The sequence below is a fragment of the Lactuca saligna genome, chromosome 7 (genome assembly GCF_052625555.1).
Source record: "Lactuca saligna cultivar CGN05327 chromosome 7, ASM5262555v1, whole genome shotgun sequence".
Taxonomy (NCBI): Eukaryota; Viridiplantae; Streptophyta; class Magnoliopsida; order Asterales; family Asteraceae; genus Lactuca; species Lactuca saligna.
Genome location: NC_136423.1, coordinates 113,225,367 through 113,251,789, shown reverse-complemented (window position 1 = coordinate 113,251,789; position 26,423 = coordinate 113,225,367). Strand labels below are relative to the sequence as shown.

The following is a 26,423-nucleotide window of genomic DNA, read 5'->3' as shown; positions in this document are numbered from 1 at the left end:
TCCATTCTGAGGTCAAACTCCTCCGGATTCGCCGTCGTCCTTCTCTGTTGGACAGTCCCTCTTGAAGTGTCCCATTACGCCACATAGATGGCATATTTGAGAGATTTCGACATTGGTGTTTGAGGTAATGTGTTGGGTCCGAGTCCGGCAGCAATTGGTAGTATGTCCGTTCTTGTTGCATTTAAAGCAGTGTAACGGACGACAACTACCCAGATGATGGAAGCCGCACTTATTGCATTTCGGTAGGTTTCCGACATACTGTCTAGCTGGTGTAGGGACAATTGGGATACCAGGAGGGATGGTAGTAGGATGTACAGATGTCATGGCTGCGAAGGTTGCCACATGTTGTTGTCTTTTGCTCGCCTCTTGGGGTGATTTTCCTTTAGCTTTAGCCTAGAACTTTCGTTTGTTATTCTTGGGCTTGGGATTCGGGGTTTCGTGGTAGTTTGTTGCTCGTTGAGGTATTTCTAAATGATCTGTTGGGGGATACTACGGGAAGGTTGTAAAGATTCCTCACATGAGTACTTCGGGGTTTTGAAAGTAGGAACCAATTGGTGTTTGCGTCGGGTTTGTCATTATAAATCGATTGAGTTTCGTTAGTCGATGGTTAAAGTGAAAGGGTCTTTTATAACACATGGAACTGGTATGAGTAGGGCCACACCAATCCATGTCGAATGCTGATGTTGGTACTTCTCATTGTAAGATGTTCGTTAGTGAAATAGTGCATTCTACGTGTGTGTTTTTAGTGCTTTTTAGTCTATCTCCATTATTACTACTATGAAAGTTTTGTTTAATGGTTGGGGTGTTTTGTTCGAGTAGATTTTTAAACTTGCGACTCACGGAACTCCTCTGCGTCCCTACTATCAAATGGAATGTACGTAAATAAGTTATCAAGGAGAAATGTACCCAGAATAACCGTGGGGTCTGCAATAGCCTCCTCTTGGCGCATTGTGAATACTCGTCCTCCTCCACCAGCATTCATGATGTTTGACTCCAGGCAGTCCCTTCGGAAGTGTCCCGCTACTCCGCACTCATAACAAGCACGGTCTACTCCTATATTTGTGGATGGAGTAGTTGTTTGGGCTAGTTCTCTACAGTAGCGGATGGTGTGTCCCTTTCTATTGCACCTAACGCAATGCATTTCACGGCAGGGTTCGTGATGATGAAAGTTGCATCGGTTGCACTTAGGCTGGTTGCCGTTGTACGACCTTTTGGGTGTAGGAGTATGGTTTGTTGATTGCTTTTTGGCATTTCTTTGAGTTGATTTGCCTCCCCTCTCGCTCTAGGGTTTTCGTTTCATGTTCTTGTTTTCGCACCTTGCGGTATTCTTGTAGGTAGCTACTGGTAGGTGGCTTCGATTGTCTCTTTGATTAGGATTTTTGATATCGTTTCCTTCCTTGCTTGAGTAGACAGAGTTATTGTATGCTAGAATGGCTACCACTGTGGCTATAACTGTAGCTTGCAATGTGGCAGTGTCCAATTGTAGGAATGGGGTTGCGTTGGTAAGTTGGTTATTTTCAGTCCTTGCTGCGCTGCTAACGTTTGCTTGAGACAGTGCGGTTGTTACTACCGCGGTGATAGCAGATTGCACTATGTTGGGGTCATATTGAGGGGTTGCGTTTCTACATGCTGATCTACGAGGAGACATTGTTATGATAAGGAAATAACAAGAAGAACTATAAGTTTTAATGATTCGAAAGTCGCGCATTAGTGATTTGTTATATCAGAAGTTTGGTTTACCCCTGAATAGGCTTTTGAGTTCGACTCATAAGGAGAGTAGATAAACTCATGAATTGGAGGGGTATGCAAAGGGTTTAATAAAGGAAATACATCATATATTATAAAACATGGTGCATTACATTTTGTAGTTAGGAAAATTTGACCTATCTAAAGGTCTCCGATTACAAGGTTAAGAAAAGTAAGGACTTTATCCAAGGTCTTATGCTATGACAAAATTTTGGAAGTCAGACAGGTATTATTTGTTACGTGAGCTAGCTACATGGGCCTTAGATTCTGCCAACTGACGCTCCATCTCAAGCATACGTAGTTCATGTCTTGCCTGGCGTGCCCGAAGTTCTATCACTTCGGTTTGAGTTGCCGTTAGCTCTCTCTGCAATGCCTCATTTCGATTTACGATTCTCCCGTGAGCTAATCCTAACTATCGGATGCAAACTGTGTTGACTCCAGTGTTCGCATCATTTTCCTCGGTTCGATGGATGGTCGTCCGTCCTTGTTCACCAATGCGAGAAATCCGACGAACCAATATAGGAAGGGCTCTGTCTGCTGTTCCTCCCTCGCTTAGGTTGTAGAAGCTTCGGTCTCCGTTGAATGGAAGGGGTTGATCCTATTCACGACTCTACCTATTAAGGTTAGTTACCCAAAGGGGCGTCGAGCCATGAAATTCCGGTCGAGGATTAGGATTTTGAATTGGAGCCGTTAAGGGTAGGTTATTGTTCTCTGGATCTGAGTCTGATTCTTCTTGCATTCCTTCTTCAGGATCATTCTCTATCCCTTCTCCATTACCTTGGTTGGGATAGTAGGGGTCACCGGGGTGATGGAATCCAACCAATTGAGTCTATACGAGAATAGGGTTAAGAATTGACTACAAGCTAAAGTACATGGAATTTCCTCTTAAGTTTAAGGGTTGAAGGCACTCGAATACTCCCTTAGTATTCTTTAATGATATGCTTTTGGTAAGTTTTAAATTTGTTGTCCATTGCAGACACTCCTTGACATACGTTAGTCGGCCCTTGGACAAATATAGTTGATCAGGCTACATTCATCCCAGTTCCGATTACATGTCCCAAGTCATACCTGCACTGCACAACTTATTTATAATACTTCTATTTTGTTTTAATTATGATACTGACCATGTTATTAATATGAAATGAATGCATGCCTACTTTACCAAAACTAAATAAATTTAATTTTAAAAGTATGACTCTTACTCAGAGTGTTTTTGCCCAGTTGTGTTTATAGTTGTATACCAAAAATGGTTTTGATATACTTAATTCACTATAAACAATGCTCTGATACCAATCTGTCACACCCCCAAACCAGAACGGCGGAAACGTTCGGGGGCGGAGGACGTCATATTCAGTATCATAACAGTTCATAGAAAGGAAAGTACAAACCACCATATATATTAAAGTTTCCAAAATGTTTACATAATTGTATTCGTTACATGTTCAAAAGTTAAATACATAAACATCTTTCAAAAGAAGTATTTAACGTCAGTACGTTAATCCCCAAAAGTTGATTTCCAAATCTGCTTAGCGGTTCCCTAAGAATACAAGTTATTTCAAAAAGAAAGTGTCAACAATTAAGTTGGTGAGTTCACGAGTAGTCTTTTGAAAAAATGTACGCCATTCGAAAGTTTGTGTATGTTTTCCAGAAAACGCAGTATTTCAAATGTAAAGAGTTGTGATTTGTTGTGTTGAAAGTGAATGTATTAGATCCAGAAAATCCCATATTTTCCTAATGGTTGAGATATGAATTGTTGTGTTTCCCAAGAAAAACCCTTATTTTCTTATAAAAGTATGAAATGCATATGAATGTTCGTGTTATAAGTTGCAAATAATTGCACCAGGAAAATCCCTTATTTTCCTATTAGTTGTTTGGTTTGTATATAGGAAAAACCCTTATTTTCCTAACATAACTGGCAGTCTCTAATACCGAAAATCGCAAGCAACCGACGTTCTTAAAAGTTGTGTCATAGTTTTATATAATAAAGCTATACGAAGATCGCATTTGTTGGATGAAGAATAATTTTAATAGCTACCCGTTCATAAAAGCATAATACCATAATAATTGTATATCCCATGAGTTTTATAACCATACTAAACATAATATGCCTGTAAAGACGTTCTTCAAGCGTCGCAGCGTGATGACAAATGTCACCCCAAAGGACGGACTGTAGCTAACAGTCAGGGCGCGGGATCATGACTTCTCGTATAGATCTATACACATTTGACACGTTCTCCGAACGGGAGGCTCTGGTTATAGACAGGACTTGCAGCATTACTTTCTAATAAAGAAAAGTAACGTTTGAAGATATACACGTCTCATGGATTCTCAACTAAGTCTGTATTAAAGTGATAGTTTTGTATGCAAAGTTTATCCTTTTTCACAATGTTTGACAAGGCAAAATCATAAGTTTTTAGAATTTATAAAAAACTTAACAACGAAAGCTACTTTGAAATCACTATATACTTTGTATAAGACTAATGCACGCAAAGTATGACAAGAGTTTTCCATAGTAGTAAGGAATTACAAGTGATTTATTTGATAAAAACAAGTGAAGTGAGACTTTATAAAATATACGATAATAACCGTATGGTTACTTGTATTCCCCCCCCCCCCCTTATAGAATATTAAAAGCATTTAAAATGCATTTAAAGTGTGTTTGAAAGGGGTATGAACTCACTTGATCGATTGAAGAAAGCGTGACGAAAACCGAGCAGAACTTCTACTCGAGAAAGCGGATCTCTCGAGATTCTCGGGAAATCTCGGGAGTCTCGGGAGTGTAAAACTTTCTTCCCACCTTGGATATGAAAACCGGGCCTTTGGGATGATTCCGAGGGTCGAAACGCAGAGCTTCGGCGCGAGAAAGGAAGGAAATTAGCAATTTCGGCCGGCACCCTCGCATCTCTATTTATAGGGGTCTGAGAGGTTGTGTTACGTGGGGCGTACTAGAGTATGCGCTGCGTACTCATGCGTCATGCATGAGCGCATCCTCGGTCGAAACATTAGAGCGACGTGGACGAACCGGAGCCTAGCATCCGAGTACACTGGGCGTACGAGGGATCGGACCGCTGACTCGTTCTTCGGATAATACCGGGTTTTAATTAAATTTATATTTTAATTAATTAGCAAACTTCAAAAATTCATATCTTTCTCATACGCACTCCGTTTTCGACGTTCTCTATATCCACAAAAAGGTGAGACTACGATCTACAACTTTCGTTTAGACTCCGTTGGCTAGTTTTGATTTATTTTTAATACTATATTTTTAATAGGTCGGGACAGGAAAAGTCTGTTAAAGTTCCATAACTTCTTCATCCGATGTCCGTTTTCGTCAGACTTTTTACCGTTGCGCTAGTATTGTTGAGCCCTTCGATTCTCATTTAGATTGTGTCGGCTAAAAGTCTCTCGATCTCTATTTCGAGTTTTTAGCTATCTACTGTTATATCTGTAACTTACAAAAATCATAACTTCCTCATACGAAGTTAGATTTGGACGTTCTATTTATGTACGTTTACGGTTTGATGATATCTAAAATTTTCATTTAGACACCTAAGGCCAAAAACTATTGTATTGAAACTTCGCGTTTTACGTTTATCAGTATTGCCGGTTTCGCCGAGAATCTTCGATTTGCCATAACTTCTTCGTTATAACTCGGATTTTAGGGTTCTTCATATGTATGAAAACCTTGACACGATTCCTACTACTTTATTTAACCCATATAAGGTTTTAGGAAAGTTTAATTTTTACCTATATTTGACTGATGTTATATTTCATTGTCTAGAAATATCGGGTTGTCACAAAGCCTCTTCGGGGAACTTTCAATACACCACCTTTACCAGTCATAACAACATTTATTCTTGTCAAACATGTCTGATCACACATATATGATCCATGCACCGATCACTCTAATGCTTTGAAACAAATTATTTGGTATTTTCAAGACACCGTCTCTTTTGGATTATATGTCAACAAATAAATATCCACTCAAATTGTTTTTTACAAGGATGCCAACTAAGTGAGTGTTTGGATACCTGCAAATCAACTTTTGGGTACTATGCATTTTTAGTGATAATCTTATTTCATAGTCATCCAAAACACATTTGACACTATCATGCTTCATCGTAGAAGCTAAATGCTGAGGTTTTGCAAATATTGTCTCCGAGTCTTAATTATATAGTAATATGATTCTTGAACTTCATTCACTACTCACAATAACAACCCTAATTTTTTATAACAATTTTAGTGCAATTTATATCTATATAAAAACTTTTCAACATGAGTTTAAAAACATATAAACTGATAAGTAGTTTGTCCAGGCTAATATATGACGCGATGATGTGTGAGTACATCATATGTTCTTCCGTTTTCATATGGCAAACATCTTCACCAAAGGACTTCCTCATCTTCTATTTGATGATATTTGAGACATCCTTAGCATCCGAGCACCTCCCCCTAAGACTTTAAAGGACCATTGATTTTATATTTTTCATAGTTGTCATTATATATATATATATATATATATATATATATATATATATATATATATATATATATATATATATATATATATATATATATATATATATATATATATATATATATATATATATATATAGTTTCTATGGAAAACAAAAAACCCTAAAAATCATAAAAATGCATAAAGAAAATACTTAGAGACCCTAATTTTTTTTTTACTATTTTATAGAGAAATTGTTACTTTTACTATAATTTCGCTGAATTTTTTTTTTGAAAAGAACAAAAAAAAAGACGATTTTTTTTTCAAGCAATTTTATAAAAATACCTGCGATTTTTTCATAAAAAAAATTCAAAAAAACTTTTGTGATCTCTAAGTATTTTTTTTGGGTTTTTTTTATTTTCCAAATAACCCTTCCCTATATATATATATATATATATATATATATATATATATATATATATATATATATATATATATATATATATATATATATATATATATATATATATATATATATATATATATACTTGGCGAATGTCCGTGCGCAACGCGCAAAAATACCTATATAGTTGGAGTCTTTAGAAATATTTGTTTTTTTAAATATAGCAATAACTTCGTTGTTAAATTTAATATAATAATTCGTATACTAAATTGATATACTATATTGATTATTTTGAATTATATGATAATATCTACATCTATTATAACTGCATAATTTCAACCGTTTGAATGATTTCTACCCGCGAGTTATTCATGAATAAAATTAAATATAATATATGGTTTAATGTTATTTATAGTGGTTGTTATTGTTAATTAATTTTTTAAAATTTAGAGTAAATTACACGAATGGTCCTTATGGTTTATGATAATTTGGGCGTTTGGTCCCTAACTTATATTTTTAACTTGGAAGGTCCTTACTGTTTGTTTTTGTTACACGTTTTGTCCCTGTTGTACCAAAAAAAAGACAATTTTAACCTTGATTTTCTAATTTATTTAAATAAACACACCTTCAACCCCACCCTCGTCACCTAACCTTACACACCTCACAATTTTTCGCTATTTAAATAATAGTACTTTTAGGTAAGATAAGGACCAAACGCATAACAAAAACAAATAGTAGGGACCAAGCATGTAACAAAAACAAACAGTAGGGACCTTCAGAGTTAAAAAAACAAGTTAGGGACAAAACGTGTAAATTACCCCAAATCACATGGACCATTCGTGTAATTTACTCTAAATTTTATTTGCTTAACATTTTAATTTCTATCATTATAATTATTTAAAACATTAAACATTCTTTTTTGATTTTAAAGGTAACAATATAAACATTTATATAGAGTTATTTTTAACTATTGTTATTGTAAGTTATTTTAAGTTATTTATTCGAAAACTTTTAACAATTCTAAAAATATCTTTAGAAAATATTTTAGTTCAATTGAGATTATAATTTAGTTTTTGTATTTAGTACTACAATTTATCACTTTTAACTATTTACAAAATATTCTTTGATTTCTTATGTGGAACTGGAATTTATATTTATGTTGACATTGTAATGTTATTGTAACATCCCAAAAACACAGGCCAAAAATTTCATTTTTAAATACATCATCATAAAACCAACAGTGTAATAAAACATCCGTAATATCATGTCATGTCAAAACCAAAGTAGAAATAATCAAACGTGTTATCATAAAATAATATCATAGTGTAATTCCAAAGATCTCATGTGCGGAAAACCATAGTGTGATGAGCTGCGATCAAGCCGGCTCCTTTCCTTTAAACACGAAGTACCTGAAACCAAAACTGAAAACCGTAAGCACGAAGCTTAGTGAGTTCCCCCATCATACCACAAACCATATAACCACATAACATACATATTTTGTCAGGCATATATGGGTGCCCGGCCTACCCCTTCGGTCCTCTCGACCGGATACAGACTAGTCTATCTGGGAGCTGGCCTCCCCTTCGGTCCTCTCGACTGGATACTAACTAGCATATCTGGGTGTTGGTCTCCCCTTCGGTCCTCTCGACCGGATACTGACTAGAATGTCTGGGAGCTGGCCTCCCCTTCGGTCCTCTCGACCGGATACTGACTAGCATATCTGGGAGCTGGCCTCCCCTTCGGTCCTCTCGACCGGATACTAGGGACTATTTCTCCCCTACTACTACCATCACATATAACATAACACAAACATAATATCAGACATATCTGGGGTGCCTGAACTACCCTTCAGTCCTAACAACCGAACTTGGGGACTGGTCCCCTCCTACTACCTCTATCGCATACAACATAACAAGCCAGCATGCAAACATATCATCACATATTGTCAGACGTATCTGGGGTGTTTGACTACCCTTCGGTCCTAACAACCGAACTCTACTACTATCACATACAACATATCATGCTAGCATATAACATATCAAGTAGTAGCAAACCTAGATGATATCACAAAGACAATCATCTATCATACATCTCCTACTGGTGGGTCGGCATTGTGGCCTTAGACCCCCCACTACCGGAAGGTAACTCACCTCATACCGCTGAAGTCCTGTAGACATAACCCCGCATTGCTGAAGTCCCGCAGACTTCACCCCGGCTGCTAGATGACAGATTCTCGAACTGTCAACACAAAATGACACACAATTAATACTTGGGTCCCAAAACATAGTCATAGATACTCACTTGGATAATTACTACATTACCCCAAGGTTAACTTTATGCATGCCCAAGGCCCAATCCTTAATCCCAAAGTCCAATAGGAAATCAAAGCCCAACATATGACCCAATTTTCCAAATTAGGCCCAGGCCTATACATGGTCTTATTCTAAGGCCTAACATCATACAATCATTAAGGCCCAACTATGGTCCATCTATGGCCTAATTTTCCAAATTGGGCCCAACCCCTTACATGGGACTTACCCTAGGCCCATTAAATCATTTTAGTCCATATAATTATTCTTGGATGGCCCATTATTAATCCAATCATCAAGGCCCAATAGAAAGGCCCAAAAATAAACCCTAGTGAAGTTAGGGTTTCACATAAAATGCCGATTAGACTTAAGTTTCTTACTTAACCCATTAAGGAATTATTCCTCTAAGGACTTAATCCATTAAGTCCATCATTCTTCTAAATAAATCACATGGTGTGATTGGGCTTAATCACACAATTCCATTCCAATGGCCCAAAAGTGGGTCTCGATAAGTCTATGCCCATAATCCTAAAGTAGAGTTTTCACATGAAATGATGATTAGGGTTTGGTGTTTCTTTCTTAACCCATTAAGGACTTAATCCATTAAGTCCATTATGCCTTATGTTAATTTGCCAATGATTATTATTTAATATCTCAAGTTATTAAATAATTCTCGTGTGTGTGACCCGATTGATTTTTAAAGTTAGGGATTCATTGGCATTAGCGTTTTCCAATCCAAATATTAGCCCATTTATCAATTTGTTGGCCTTTTATGTCAATCAGGGCTTTATTGGGCCTATTAAGCCCACTAAAATATTATTAAGCCCATTAGGGTTTTATTGGGTCCATTAGAGTCCGTTAAGCTTCATTGGGCCCATTAGAGCTCCTTTGAGCCCATTAGGGTTTCTAGCACCCCAAACGAATCAATCACAAGAGGTAAAGCGCACCGCCACCCGACACCGCGGCCGGTGGCGGCAGCCACCACCCTAAGGTGGTGTTTTTCAAGTTCTTTTCATTATTCCTTTTTTTGTTACAATTACAATGTGAAATACCGCATTTATCCACACACACATACACTAAAATAAACACTCTAATAACATAAACACACAATGGTGGTTCATGGCGGCAGCCACCACCTCACGGTGGTGGCAGTAGCGGCTCTTACGATTTCTGGCCAAACAAACCACCGCATTTCACTGAAATAAACAAACTTTTCCCCGAAACAGTAGCACAGCCACCCACCTGGCGGCATACGAGGAGGAGAAAGCGCAAGATGGCAGCAGTTTGCGAAGGCAGCGGTGGTTAACGGTGGTAGGCGACAGCATACAACGAAAGGTGGCCTTCATAAGGTCGTTTTCGGTGGTAGCAAGCTAGCAGCCATATGAGTCTTGAAGCGACATCACACACCCATACGAGCTCACAGCCACCATCCATGGTGGCTGGTGGTGACGAGATAAAGCAATGACGATAGGCAGAGTAAGAAGAAGAAGAAGAATGTAACAGTGGCGCCATAGGCCGGAGGTAACGGTGGCAACAACGTCTCACGAGAGCTGTTTGGAGTGGCAGCGCTCGACAGCCCTAGCAACACCGTTAATGCGGTTGAAAGCGAACATGAGAAGAAGAGACGAAGCGCATTTGGGCACCACAGCTTACAGCCACGACGATGGTCTTCGGTGTTCCCGTCTCCATTACCAAGCGGACGACAGCTGGGCGACGGTGTGGCATCGTGGTGGTTCTTGGCGGCTGGAGAATGAACGAGGTCCATGGCGGCTCGGAATTGGAGGAGATGGGTTGTGCGATGCCGAGGAAGGTGAAAGGGAATGTAGATGAAATTGGCGGCTGAACAAATGATGCTAGGGTTAGGGTTTCATACCCTTATATACCGGCTCCTCATACTATTTTGCCATAATGACCAAAATGGTCCCTCCAGCTCCAATTCAATTCGACAAAGAGCCATATTTTACATTTCTAACACCCAACTTCTGAATTGTGCGAATTAACTCCTCGAAACCAACACCCTGCATATATAATTATTTGTTTGAGGGCTACGAGCCATTCATTAACTAATTTATTTATTTAATAAATAAACGAGGTTTTACAACTCTCCCCCACTTAAATTAGATTTCCTCCTCGAAATCATTCCTTAGCATTCCTTACTCATCTAACGACTCTTGTAGCATGGTCACCAACTTGGGCACACCCTAGGGTTCCCTGGGTAGCCATGACCAATCCTCTTTAAGCCCTAAAATCATAAGGTGAACGAATTCCTCACGACAAGATCACATCCACTTCGTCTGAAATCTGCTGCCTTGAGTTAGTTGGATTCCCTGACAGACCACTCATACAGAATCATTATCGTTGAATCCAATCAGTTTATCTTACAACTGACTACTCAACTTCTGATCACTCGCGGTTCCTACTATAAAACAGGGTCATGGACCCAATTTTCCTTCAATAACACTTATTCTTGGTCGAGGCTCAGCTAATCCCGCTGAGAGTGACTTGTCACTCCCCAAATCAACCAACTATTTCGTCCGCATATGCAAATAAAACACACATACTATCACTGACCAAACTTTCAAACTTCCCGAACACTGAACTGCCTGAAGCAGTATACGTTGTTACATAGCTGCTTACCAAAAGCTACTAAGACCTCCTGGGTCTCAATTCGCTTGCCAATCCCCTGAAACACTGGGTTCCCATCCAACCGCGGAGCCAAAGGGGTCCCTACTTAGTCGCCTCACACGACTTCTGAATGAAATCCTTCTTTGGAACTAGTTGCTACTAGTTATCATGCCACTGTGACTCTACTACTTTTAGATCTAACCGATCGGGCCCATGCATCGAATCCTATCATCATCCAATCCGAGACTAAAAGTGATTGCTACCTAACCAATGGTAGCCTTACATCACAAACGCACTTAAGCAGTCCATTAATTCCCTGATCTTATAATTGTAGTGGCGTTCCTACAGTCTTATCACTGGCTCAACCCAAGCTAATCCATCTGGATAATACCGAATTCCAATCAGTGGATTTCCTTATCCTTACTGCTACACTCGAACTGGTGGGTACTACTGTTCCTTCTGCGTCCTAACAATGCGCCCACACTATCTACTAACCTAGTGAATGCTACGGCTACACCCGTATTCTCACAACACTTTATCATTATCTGACCGCTAGTGAATGCTACGGCTACCCCCGCAGTCTTACAACACTTTCCATACTATCTGACTACTAGTGAATGCTACGGCTACCCCTGTCGTCTTACAACACTTTCCATACCATCTGACTACTAGTGAATGCTACGGCTACCCCCGTAGTCTTACAAAACTTTCCATACCATCTGACTACTAGTGAATGCTATGGCTACCCCAGTAGTCTTACAACACTTTCTATACCAGGTCGGACACGCACTCAACCCAACACATCACTAAACTAGAGTCCTAACCGGAATTCTGACATGGTTCCCGAAACCTGCTATCATGTGACCCCACTGTATCAGTACCGTACCCATGCCCATGATCAAAGCGTCACAGTAAACCATGAAATCATCTACACCCTCTTACAGGGTGAGAATCAGTGCCTCGCACAACTTCTGTCTGAGAGTATTAAAGGCTGCATGCTATTCAGGCCCTCAATGGAAGGCCATCGACTTCTTGGTCAGTCGGGCCAAAAGAACCACAATCTCGAAGAAGTCACATGTAAATCCCCGGTAGTAACCTGCTAGACTCAGGAAACTCCGAATCTCAGATGGAGACCTCAGAATCTCCCACTGCATCACTGCCTTTATCTTGGGCGGACCAAATAGAATACCCTTCTGGTTGACAAGGTGCCCAGGAGATTGCACCCCGTGCAACCAGAACTCACATTTGGAGAACTTTATAAAAAGTCTCTCCCCCACTTAGATTCGACTAAATCTTTACTGCACGCAAGAATTGAAGGATTTCCAATCCTTCTCGCTTCCTAGTATCCCACTGATGACAACTTGTGTCTGCCAATGCTAGCGCTTAATCGCCGATTAAACCTTGAGACCTCCCATCCTCTGAAATCTCGATGAGTACTCTTGAAATCTGATCCAGTCGGACACCTCAATCCATCTAACATACTGTCAATTGAAGACCTTAATCTTCACTCTAGCTGACAAATCCTCATTCCCACTCCCAATCTTGCAGTACCACTAAACTCTAACCGAACACAGCCCGGGCGAAAACAGAATCCTCTTGAACATCCAATGACCAACCACTTATGCATCTAACACCCGCGACTGACACTACCCTCTTCCTATCAGCAGTTCTGTCCTAGCAACGGTAGTGCCTTGAACTCCAAAGTTCATCCATAGACAATTACCGACCATACCTGAACAATGATAGAACCCCTGAATGCTGACTTCACTGTAGAACTATTACTCTAACCCTGACCGAGTATCCTCTAAATATCACTCCTGCATAGATCCCGACAAAGATCCGGAATGATAACGGTACGCACGGAATCCACTCTGGAAGATGCGTCCCTCTGTGGGTTCATTAAGGACCTTTCGGCATGCAAGATGACATATATGATCCTTGATAACCCAAACACTAGCAGGAAACTGACCCGAGATCTAACTTATCCAAACTCATTCATAACTCCAATGCGATACGTATCCCCAACATCCATCTAGTAGCACTGGAAGATGACATACCCGCAACATCTGGAGGAATACTAATCACCTTCTACTGACATGACCAACCCCGCTACCCTGTAGCAGACTAAACCCTTGGAGTGACAAACTCCCTTGTACACTGTCTTGTACGTGCTGCACTGACTCTAGCCCTGCTGGCCCTTCACCTGATGATCAGAAATCATGGGTCTCTTCCCGAGACCCCTTTATATACGCACCTGGCACACACCTCTATTTCCAGGGTGCTCCCAAATTGATCCCGCATATGCAACTCTTGGAAATCATATCCTTCATGGTCTGACACCCTGTCACGTTCACTAGCTCGCTTGCCAATGTCTAAGCTGCAACAACTGGAACATCCTCTGTCCCCAAACTGGATCACAAACTCTTCCTTGAAGCTTCTTAGATTCTCCAAGACTCTCACTGATTCGAGTATGGATCCTATGCTTTCAGTAGTATGGGCCCAATACTACCTTCCACACCTATCCATACTTTCCTCAGCAATCCTTCAGAATCCTCCAAGTCACTTCCTCGAACTGATACTCCCAAGTCTCAATCATCCTCACTACTAACTCACTGAAACATATCCTAGGCTTCCCTAGGTTCCTGAACTCACCCAGTCCTCAGCTGTTGAAAGATTCCCAGTAATGGAAACTAGCTACCTCATGAATATAGCCACATGCAACAAAGATCAGATAATCCTTCAAGTAACTGACTCATCCCTATATCGGTTAGACTCAAACGAGAGCTGCGCAATATGGTCAAATCTATCACTCTAAAATTATCGAGTCAGTGCCACATGTGACTTAGCATATTCACTTAATAACTAACTCACATTACTAAGAGTCCACAAAGCACAAAGCAAGCAGCATTCAGACAATGGAAAATCTAACCATCATATTCCAATCAAATCATTTTATCCTCTAATTAGGAATCTGTACATGCAATTCAAAGGCTCATACAATCAGGCATAACCTAAACAGGCTATCCTATCACTGACTGATCAGTACTAGCATACACGTCTACAAGCACATATAATAAGCATATAAGGCATCCTCCTAGATGTTTAGCCCTAATCTAGCATGCAGTTCTCATAAGCATATCATATCATAACATCTCATAACATGTACGGATATCTTGGGGAAAACTTACTTTAGCTCGGCTGATTGCACGCATCACACACCTTGTTCTTTTCAAAGTCATTTTCTCTTTTCAAACTTCTTTTTGTAAAATGCTTTTACTTTTGAAAATTTTCATACCAAGCCCTTAGTTTGAGTTCAGACACACCCGAGAGTATGTCCGAATCCCTCAAACCAAGGCTCTGATACCAACTTGTAACATCCTAAAAATACAGGCCAAAAATTTTCATTTTTAAATACGTCATCATAAAACCAACAGTGTAATAAAACATCCGTAATATCATGTCATGTCAAAAACAAAGTAGAAATAATCAAACGTGTTACCATAAAATAATATCATAGTGTAACCCCAAAGATCTCATGTGTGGAAAACCATAGCGTGATGAGCTGCGATCAAGCCGGCTCCTTTCCTTTAAACACGAAGTACCTGAAACCAAAACTGAAAACCGTAAGCACGAAGCTTAGTGAGTTCCCCCAACATACCACATACCATATAACCACATGACATACATATTTTGTCAGGCATATATGGGTGCCCAGCCTACCCCTTCGGTCCTCTCGACCAGATACAAACTAGTCTATCTGGGAGCTGGCCTCCCCTTCGGTCCTCTCGACTAGATACTAACTAGCATATCTGGGTGTTGGTCTCCCCTTCGGTCCTCTCGACCGGATGCTGACTAGAATGTCTGGGAGCTGGCCTCCCCTTCGGTCCTCTCGACCGGATACTAGGGACTATTTCTCCCCTACTACTACCATCACATATAACATAACACAAACATAATATCAGACATATATGGGGTGCATGAACTACCCTTCAGTCCTAACAACCGAACTCGGGGACTGGTCCCCTCCTACTACCTCTATCGCATACAACATAACAAGCCAGCATGCAAAAATATCATCACATATTGTCAGACGTATCTGGGGTGTCTGACTACCCTTCGGTCCTGACAACTAAACTCTACTACTATCATATACAACATATCATGCTAGCATAGAACATATCAGGTAGTAGCAAACCTAGATGATATCATAAAGACAATCATCTATCATACATCTCCTACTGGTAGGCCGACATTGTAGCCTTAGACCCCCCACTACCGGAAGGTAACTCACCTCATACTGCTAAAGTCCCGTAGACATAACCCCACATTGCTGAAGTCCCACAGACTTCACCCAATCTGCTAGATGACAAATTCACGAACTGGCAACACAAAAATAACACCCAATTAATAATTGGGTCCCAACACATAGTCATAGATACTCACTTGGATAGTTACTACATTACCCCAAGGTTGACTTTATGCAAGCCCAAGGCCCAATCCTTAGGCCCAAAGTCCACTAGGAAATCAAAGCCCAACATATGGCCCGATTTTCCAAATTAGGCCCAGGCCTATACATGGTCTTATTCTAAGGCCTAACATCATACAATCATTAAGGCCCAACTATGGTCCATCTATGGCCCAATTTTCCAAATTGGGCCCAACCCCTTACATGGGACTTACCCTAGACCCATTAAATCATTTTAGTCCATATAATTATTCTTGGATGGCCCATTATTAATCCAATCATCAAGGCCCAATAGAAAGGCCCAAAAATAAACCCTAGTGAAGTTAGGGTTTCACATAAAATACCGATTAGGCTTAAGTTTCCTACTTAACCCATTAAGGAATTATTCCTCTAAGGACTTAATCCATTAAGTCCATCATTCTTCTAAATAAGTCATATGGTGTGATTGGGATTAATCACACAATTCCATTCCAATGGCCCAAAAGTGGGTCTCGATAAGTCCAAGCCCATAATCCTAAACTAGAGTTTTCACATGAAATGATGATTAGGGTTCGGTGTTTCTTTCTTAACCCATTAAGGACTTAATCCATTAAGTCCATTATGCCTTATGTTAGTTTGCCAATGATTATTATTTAATATCTCAAGTTATTAAATAATTCTCGTGTGTGTGACCCGATTGATTCTTAAAGTTAGGGATTCATTGGCATTAGGGTTTTCCAATCCAAATATTAGCCCATTTATCAATTTGTTGGCCTTTTATGTCATTCAGGGCTTTATTGGGCCTATTAAGCCCACTAAAATATTACTAAGCCCATTAGGGTTTTATTGGGTCCATTAGAATCCATTAAGCTTCATTGGTCCCATTAGAGCTCCTTTGAGCCCATTAGGGTTTCTAGCACCCCAAACGAATCAGTCACAAGAGGCAAAGCGCACCGCTACCCGACACTGCGGCCGGTGGTGGGAGCCACCACCATAAGGTGGTGGTTTTCAAGTTCTTTTCATTATTCCTTTTTTTTTGTTACAATTACAATGTGAAATACCGCATTTATCCACACACACATACACTAAAATACACACACTAATAACATAAACACACACAATGGTGGTTCATGGCGGCAGCCACCACCTCACGGTGGTGGCAGTAGCAGCTCTTACGATTTCTGGCCAAACAAACCACCCCATTTCACTGAAATAAACACACTTTTCCCCGAAACAGTAGCATAGCCACCCACCTGGCGGCATACGAGGAGGAGAAAGCGCAAGATGGCGGCAGTTTGCGAAGGCAGCGACGGTTAACGGTGGTAGGCGGCAGCATACAACGAAAGGTGGCCTTCATAAGGTCGTTTTCGGTGGCAGCAAGCTAGCAGCCACACGAGTCTTGAAGCGACATCACACACCCACACGAGCTCACAGCCACCACCCATGGTGGCTGGTGGTGATGAGATAAAGCAATGACGATAGGCAGAGTAAGAAGAAGAAGAAGAATGTAACAGTGGCGCCATAGGTCGGAGGTAGCGGTGGCAACGACGTCTCACCACAACTGTTTGGAGTGGTAGCTCTCGACAGCCCTAGTGACACTGTCAATGCGGTTGAAAGCGAACATGAAAAGAAGAGATGAAGCGCATCTGGGCACCACAACTTACAGGCACGACGATGGTCTTCGGTGTTCCCGTCTCCATTACCAAGTGGATGGTAGCTGGGCGACGGTGTGGCATCGTGGTGGTTTTTGGCGGCTGGAGAATGAACGAGGTCAATGGCAGCTCGGAATCGGAGGAGATGAGTGGTGCGACGCCGAGGAAGGTGAAGGGGAGTGTAGATGAAGTTGGCGGCCGAACAAATGAGGCTAGGGTTAGGGTTTCATACCCTTATATACCGACTCCTCATACTATTTTGCCATAATGACCAAAATGGTCCCTCCAGCTCCAATTCAATTCGACAAAGAGCCATATTTTACATTTCTAACACCCAACTTCTGAATTGTGCGAATTAACTCCTCGAAACCAATACCCTGCATATATAATTATTTGTTTTAGGGCTACGAGCCATTCATTCATTAATTAATTTATTTAATAAATAAACGAGGTTTTACAGTTATATTTAAATTAAAATTTTAATTTTTTTTCCCAAACTGTTCAAAAGTTGTAGCTTTAAACTGATAATGGTTTACATACATTAACATATGAAATCTAATAAACTAAGTATAATATGTTAAAAGTTAAAGACATAACTTTATGAGTAGAAGTAGATATATTATTTTACAATTGAAATTTAGTATATTTATGATTACACTTTAAGTTTGATATTTATTTAACATTATTAACCAACTTATAATCATTATTAGAAAGATACTACAATTAATCACTTGATATTTAAGTTGACCTTGTAATGTTATATTCAAACTAATAATTTATATATATTATACAAATTGTTCCAAAATTGTCTCTTTAAAATGATAATGATTTACATATAACAATAGATTAAAACTAATAAATTATATATATAATATGTTAAACGTTAAAAAACATAACTTTATAAGTAGAAGTAAATATATTATTTTAATATTGAAATTTAGTTTATATATGATTACACTTTAGATTTGATATTTATTTAACCTTATTAAGCAACTTATAATTATTATTTGAAAGAAATTGAAAAGTTATAGGAGTTTCAAATGAATGTGGTGAAAGGAAAAATGTTTCCTTTATTATATATATATATATATATATATATATATATATATATATATATATATATATATATATATATATATATATATATATATATATATATATATATATACATAGGGTAAAGTGAATATACCTAACAACCTTATATAAGCTTAGGTACCTAACTCCATAATACAAATTGGTTTGTATCATGTTTACATTGTAATGACCTAAGGTTCTTAAACTTTAACCCCATAACTTTATTACTTCCAAAATCTTTGGACTTTCACCAATATTTTTCTTTTACACCACATCTTTCTATTGAATACCGCCTGATGGGCTTCATATCCTACCGCTACAAATGAAATGATATAGGATAAATATAATGGTGAATTTCCAATTTTTTTTGAAGTAAATCAAGTTTAGTGATGAAGTTTAAGAACCTTAGATGATTGCAATGGAAATTTAATGGAAAATGATGTAGTTTAATGAGATTAGGTACCTAAGCTTATATAAGGTTGTTAGGTATATTCACTTTGCTCATATATATATATATATATATATATATATATATATATATATATATATATATATATATATATATATATATATATATATATATAATGGCAACTAGAATTACTAATTACATATGTACACTTGACATTAATGAAAGAATGCATGGAATTAAATTACAATTAGATTATACATTTATAATTTTACTACTCATCTAATTTCAATTATTTCATCTGGCTATTGATTTACAGCTAACTGAATCGAGGAATGAAGACATCCTATCGAGGTTTTTGCAGTTGAAATATAAAGACCCAAAGTACCTACGAGATATAATACTTAACTATGTACTTGCTGGTAAAGATCCTATAGGGCTTACTATGTCTTGGTTTATTTACTTGCTTTGCAAACATCCACAAGTTCAAGAGAAGGTTGCAAAGGATATCAAAGAAGCAACCGAAGTGAAAGAGGAAATAAAAAACATTGTAGATTTTGCAGCTTATGTGAGTGAGGGTGCGTTAAAAAAAATGCAATATCTTCATGCAGCTTTGACAGAAACTATCAGACTCTATCCTGCTTTGCCATTGGTATGGGATGTTTTTCAACACATGTTTAAATTATCATATTTTGAGTTCTAATCAGTACAAGCCTTCAGGAACCAGTATCTCAATTTGTCATGTGTTGAGTTGTGAAACAATATTTTTCTTACAAGAAAAAATATGCTCATAAACCAATTGTGTAGAGGCACTTTATTTTTTTTATGTTAAAGGTTGCACAGCCACACACGACACTATCAGGCTGAATATGTCTCTCCATGTATCGTCATTTTATTTATTTGTTAATGAAATCAATATTTTATACCAACTCGTTGCTAGGTAAAATGGCATTGACATGCTTATAATTTTTTATATAGGACCCAAAGATATGTTTTTCAGACGATGTTCTGCCTGATGGTTATCATGTGAAGAAAGGGGATGTAGTAGCATATTTGCCATATGCAATGGGAAGGATGGAATTCATATGGGGAGATGATGCACATGAGTATAAACCAAAAAGATGGCTTGATGAAAATGGGAATTTCCATCCAGAGAACCCCTTTAAATTTACAGCTTTTCAGGTTAGTGTAATTTCAAACTATAAAAGGGCTAACCTTTTAAATTAAAAAAAAAAATTCACGAAATTTTTTTTATCTCAATTGTATTTCATAATTACTTCTCTCTTTATCTTGCACGCACGCGCGCGCGCGCACACACACACACACACACACACATATATATATATATATATATATATATATATATATATATATATATATATATATATATATATATATATATATATATATATATATATATGGGAAAATGACTTAAAAGCCCAAAGAAGTTTTCAAACCATTCAAAAAAACTTCAATCATGTTTTGTCTGTTCAAAAAAACCCAACGAACCTAACCTTTTATCTAAAAAGTCCAACAAAGTTTTAAACCGTTCAGAAAATTCCAATTTTGTTTTGTTTAAGTTCGTTGAGTTTTTTTTTTGAACAGTCAAAATATGATTGGAGTTTTTTAAACGTTTTGGAAACTTCGTTGGTCTAACAAGTTATTTTTCCAATACGGTAATAAGCCACGTCATCTGTTTTCCTTATTTGACTTTCGAAAAAGTGTAACTTAGTTGGGCTTTTTAGATAAAATGTTAAGTTTGTTGGGTTTTTTTGAACAGACAAAACATGATTGGAGTTTTTTAAACGGTTTGGAAACTTCGTTGGGCTTTTAAGTTATTTTCCCTATATATATATATATATATATATATATATATATATATATATATATATATATATATATATATATATATATATATATATATATATATATATATGGGAAAAGGGAATATACATTACAGCCCCACCTAAGCTTAGGTACTAAACCTCTTGAAAATATATTGTTTTACTATATAAAGATTACGGTTAACGGATTCACGATTAATACTTCAAGATGTAAATTCAAGATCGACACAATAGGGTTTAGGGTTTAGAGCTTAGGGTTTAGGGTTTAGGTTTATGCTTAGGGTTTAGGGTTTAGGGTTAAGGTTTAGGGTTTAGGGTTAGGGTTTACGGTTTAGGGTTAGGGTTTAGGGTTTAGATTTAGGGTTTAGGGTTTAGCTTTAGTGTTTAGGGTTTAAATTTAGGGTTTAGGTTTAGGTTTAGGTTTAGGGTTTAGTAATGTTCACTTGGATGAAGTAATAAACGATAATTGAGGAATGAAAACGGAGATGATAAAACGATAATGAAAGAAAGAAATGCTATGGAGAATGATATATTTACCAAGTGAAACCAAACCAGGTATATTTAGCATGTTAAAACGACATATTTTAGAGGTTTAGTACCTAAGCGTAGGTGGGGCTGTAATGTATATTCAATATATATATATATATATATATATATATATATATATATATATATATATATATATATATATTCCATTATGTATAGCCCACATGCATATGTAATTTGTATATATGATTGATTTTGTGAGTAGAATTTCATGATGGGAAAATATCCTTCAAAATGATATCAGAACTAACGGTTGGATTTCTCTCTATCTCTCTCTCTCTCTCTCTCTCCTCTCTCTCTCTCTCTCTCTCCCTCTCTTCTCTTTTGTACTACCTCTTTTATACCTTGTTTGTTTCTGAATAGACACTATGTTTCATTATGGGAAAATATCCTTCATTATGATATCATAAATAATATGATTCAGTTAGTAGCGTCATGGAGTTTTTTTCCACAACATTTCTTCAACCTAGATGTAGCATTTTGTCTTCTAGTTATCTGAAAGCCTTCTAGTTGTTCCATGGAGATATCTTTGTCAATCTCTCAATACAATATATTTTATTTAGGGTTATTATTTCCTTATGTAAACAATATGCATCTATAATACCTAGAACCTATATAATTATGGCGGTCCTTACAGTTGGAGAGAATATCTTGTTGTAGTAAAATCTCATCTTCTGTTGACACATTTGACTACAAATATGGCCCTGCACCTCTTATTTCCATATATTTCACCTTTTACCCTAAATAACTACTTGTTTTGTAGTTCTTTCATCCCAGATGGTAAATTAAAAAATGACTAATTTTGATTTTAGTTAAATAAGCACAACTCACCCTCAATTGTGTTCTTCCACTATACGAATTCTTTTATCCTCAGAGTCTCTAGATAATATTTTGAATCCTTATTCTCTTTCATAAACAATTAATTTGATGAAATAGAATATGTGACTAATATCTTCTTTCTCTACTACATCTTATGGTGGTGGGAGTTTTGGTCTCTACCTTATTTGTTGCTCCAGTGTCTAAACTCCCACTATCCTTTATGATCCATGTATATGTAGATCCTTCACAATCACCTACTACTTCCTGAACTTCCCTTGCTAGGGTGTTTGTTCCATTTTCGCAAATCTAACCTTCTTTTGTTTTTCATGAAAACATGGCTCACAAAAGTTAACTCTCTTACTCTTGAAATGTGGAGTTTCCCCCTTTGAAGGTAGCATATTCATCTCTTTCTCATTCATATGCCCAAGTCTTTGGTTAGTAGAGTATATTGTGTTGCCTATTCAGTAATTATATTTTTTACATCTATGGAAATTCAACTATATATAATGTTTCTTGTTTATGTCCTTGAGTAACCACTAGGTTATTCTCCGTTACCATCTACAATTAGTCATTAAAGTCAACATTATGCACATTATCATGCAAGTACTCTACTGATATCAAAATTAATCTTTATGACTTGAATATATGTGGCATTCTTCATTTTCTAATTCGTACCTAGATTAGTGTAAAGGACTATATCCCCAAAATTTGTCACATAAATGTGCTTGTTATACACTAGCCTCACCTTCCCATTATAAAGCCTAAAATTATACATCACTACTCTTCAATGGATAACATGAAACGAAGCATGCAAATTCAAAATTTCAGATTCAATCAAACTTTCTAAACTAAAAAATTAAAGGATCCTCATAATTTGCTGCCATATTCATCTCCCTCTTGCCTTTATTTATAAAAGTTTTGACATTGGTTTTTGAAGTAACTATTCTCTATACAATTCCAAAATCAAATATACTTCTTATTTTTAGACCGACATCTCTTCATTACTTTTTTTATTCCTCTACCATTAACCCCTATATTGGATTATAATTCCTTAGTCCTTTGTACTTAATGGATTGTTGGAAGACGGCATGAATCTTTTATACGGATATACTCACCAAGGATTAAATTGCAAATCTTTTCAAAAGTAATCTTAGTAGTTCAAACTGAAACTCAATTGATACTAACCTAGATAGGAACAGATTATATTTATTTACATGATTTGTAACTGATCGACCTTCCTCACCTTTATATTTATCAACTGTTGAACCAAGAAAATGATATTCACAACCAAGCGCCTTTTGTACATATTTGAAACACATTGATCAATACCAATTTTGTCTTTTCGTTCACAATGTTATACACAACATTGTTCGCTAATGACAACCTATGAACACCAAGATCCTATTGATAAAAAACAGGTTCCAATCCTCCTTCTTCACCGCTTCATGTTTGTTTTTGCACAAGGGTTTACATAACTTCTTCTAATAGATATAATCTTTGGTCTACATATGCCAAATGCCAACATTGTGAAATCAAAATATATTGATCTTTAACCTTTTCATCACCTGTCATAGCACTAATAAAATTGTTAAGATCAAGAATCGATAAACACACAACTCACATGATAAATAAAAAACCAATAACACAAGGAAATTACATCGTTCACAGGATCAAAATGATCGACTAATCCACAAACGTAGTAGAAAGATATTTAGAGTTATAGGAAATACACAACCGTAATACATACATTATGTTTAGGGTTATAAATGTATATGTAAATTTTATGTATAATGAAAAATTGACCTAAAACCCACTTGTGTGTCGGTGTCAACAAACCATAGATACCAATATTTGAATAAGCTTTCTGGATGCACACCACAAGCTATAGTGTAGTACCACATACCTTCCACTAGAGCATTACATACTATATTTTAGCTATTTTACTGAGCACTGTAGACCTTGGATTAGGCACCACATACCTTGTGTCGAGGCAATACCTTGTGTCTATGGCCCCTTTTGTATCTTTTCAATTCTTTTGATATGTTTTAATTCAAACAAAAATTATTCCAATCAATCGTGTCTAATATATTCTCAAAATAAGAAGAGAATAATTTTGAATCTCATCATTACATTATCCCATTGAATTGTAGATAAGAAATTACAAATAATAATATAAAAAAGATATGTTTATTATAGTAAGCTTACATCACATATCACATGTCTTTTCTTTTATTTTTTCATGTTATTTGAAAATGCTAAATTCTCTTGTTTTAATCCCATGTATGAACAACTCTCGTAATGGAGTATTTTTTTTAAAAGTTTGTATTTAGTACATGTTGATGTACATTTTCATTGTATAATTAATCCTTATATATATTTTTTTTCATATTTTTCATACACAGGCTGGACCACGAACTTGTTTGGGTCGAGATTTCGCATATATGCAGATGAAAATATTTTCTTCTATCTTGTTAGGTTGCTTTGTGTTCAAGTTAAGTGACGTAAACAGGATACCAAGGTACAAAACCTCAATCAATCTTCACATCGATGGTCCATTGGATATTCGTGTTTTCAAGAGATTTGGTTAAGTTAATTGTGAAATTTAAGATGTAACTTTGTGAACATAAGATGCTTATACATTTGCTCTTATAAAACATATACGTTAAAATAGAAATTTAATAAGCTTTATTAAAAAAATATGTAATTGTATCTTAAATGGGAATGTAACGATGTTGCTAATAAAGATTTGCATAAGTGTTGTGAATAATGGTGTTGCTTTTGAAAAGGTAGAAGTACCGACATAGGCGTAATAGAATGCATAGGGTTGAGATTTTTGTCCATTGAACCTGATAATCCGTTTATTTCATGGGTTAGGTTGGGTTATATGTTTGAATTTACGGGTCAACCCACCAAACTGACTATATATATTATATTTATAAAAATTAAATCTTATTTAAGAATATAATTACTTATTTATTAAATAATATTTAGTAGTTTTTCCAATTGATGCAACAATGTCACTTTTTATAGAATATAAGAAATGATGTTTTATAATAGGAACCAAATTATACAACAGGTTAGTATGAAATTATTAATTTTAGACAAAACTGTAAATTTGATCCTTGTGGTTTGCAAAAACCATTGGATGGGATCCAAAATAGGGATGTACGTTTGGACCGAATATCCGAACTGAAATCGAAACCTAGACCTAATAAGTTATTTGGGTCGATTATTGGGTATCTATTTTTTCCCAATTCGGTTTTGGGTTATTTGGTTCGGGTTACCAAAGTAAAGGTTTAATCGAGCCAAAAAGACCAACCCAGGAAATGAATAGTCACTTGGGTTGTGCGTATTGCGTAGCTAACTAAGATCCAGTCTCGTCATGCAAAAATATGTCGTATTCCGTGTTACCCAATCATCGAAGTTTTAAAAAAAAGTCACTGATCATCGTTTGACGTAGTCGATCATTGTTTCATCCTTGTCGATCACCATTCCTGTTAGAACAAAGTTCTATTAGGATCGATAGATTCTATGTAGGCAAACAATTAAGAACGTAATTATGAACACAAGAATAGCTTTAAATATGTCGTATGATTAAAACTTCAACTCCTTAGAAGAGCTCGATTAAGAACTTCGACTGTAGAGGTGCTTAGGGTTACAAAACAATAATTAATGATAATCACGAACCTCTCTAATGCATACATGCATGCATTATTTATAGTAAACCCTTACAAGACAATCACGGATGGACAGACCCAATCCGGATACAAAACACAAGCCCATGACGCAACATAACAAGACTCAACAATCTCCCCCTTTGCATCAATGGAGCCGAAAGCTCACTTCAGTTGAGTTGCAGAAGACTTCTTGATTGTCTTGAACACCTTCGGTATGATGGCCAATAGATGATGCCAAAACGTAATGTACCACCGAAGCATGTCCGTGAAGTTCTTCTTGTCTACTTCTGAATTCTGCTTGCACCGATGGATAATATTGATAATGTACTCCAAGAAGTCAGTTAAGAATAAATGTTTATCAGCAAGAGCGAACAGAAAACGATTGGCTTCGACTCTTTTGAACATCACAGTAAGATGTGTAG

General features: G+C 37.0%; 1 protein-coding gene across 2 annotated transcripts in view; it reads left to right on the top strand.

Moving 5' to 3' along the window:
- LOC145006526 (cytochrome P450 704C1-like) overlaps window positions 1–25,054 on the top strand; it is a 43,711-nt gene extending 18,657 nt beyond the window's left edge. For both annotated transcript variants that reach the window (XM_078965607.1, XM_078965606.1), the window contains 3 exons: window positions 19,435–19,767; window positions 20,094–20,297; window positions 24,727–25,054. In XM_078965607.1, the coding sequence (XP_078821733.1) occupies window positions 19,435–19,767; window positions 20,094–20,297; window positions 24,727–24,912 (723 nt within the window). In that variant the 3' untranslated portion in view covers window positions 24,913–25,054. The remainder of the gene's footprint in view (window positions 1–19,434; window positions 19,768–20,093; window positions 20,298–24,726) is intronic.
- Window positions 25,055–26,423: the final 1,369 nt, after the last annotated feature.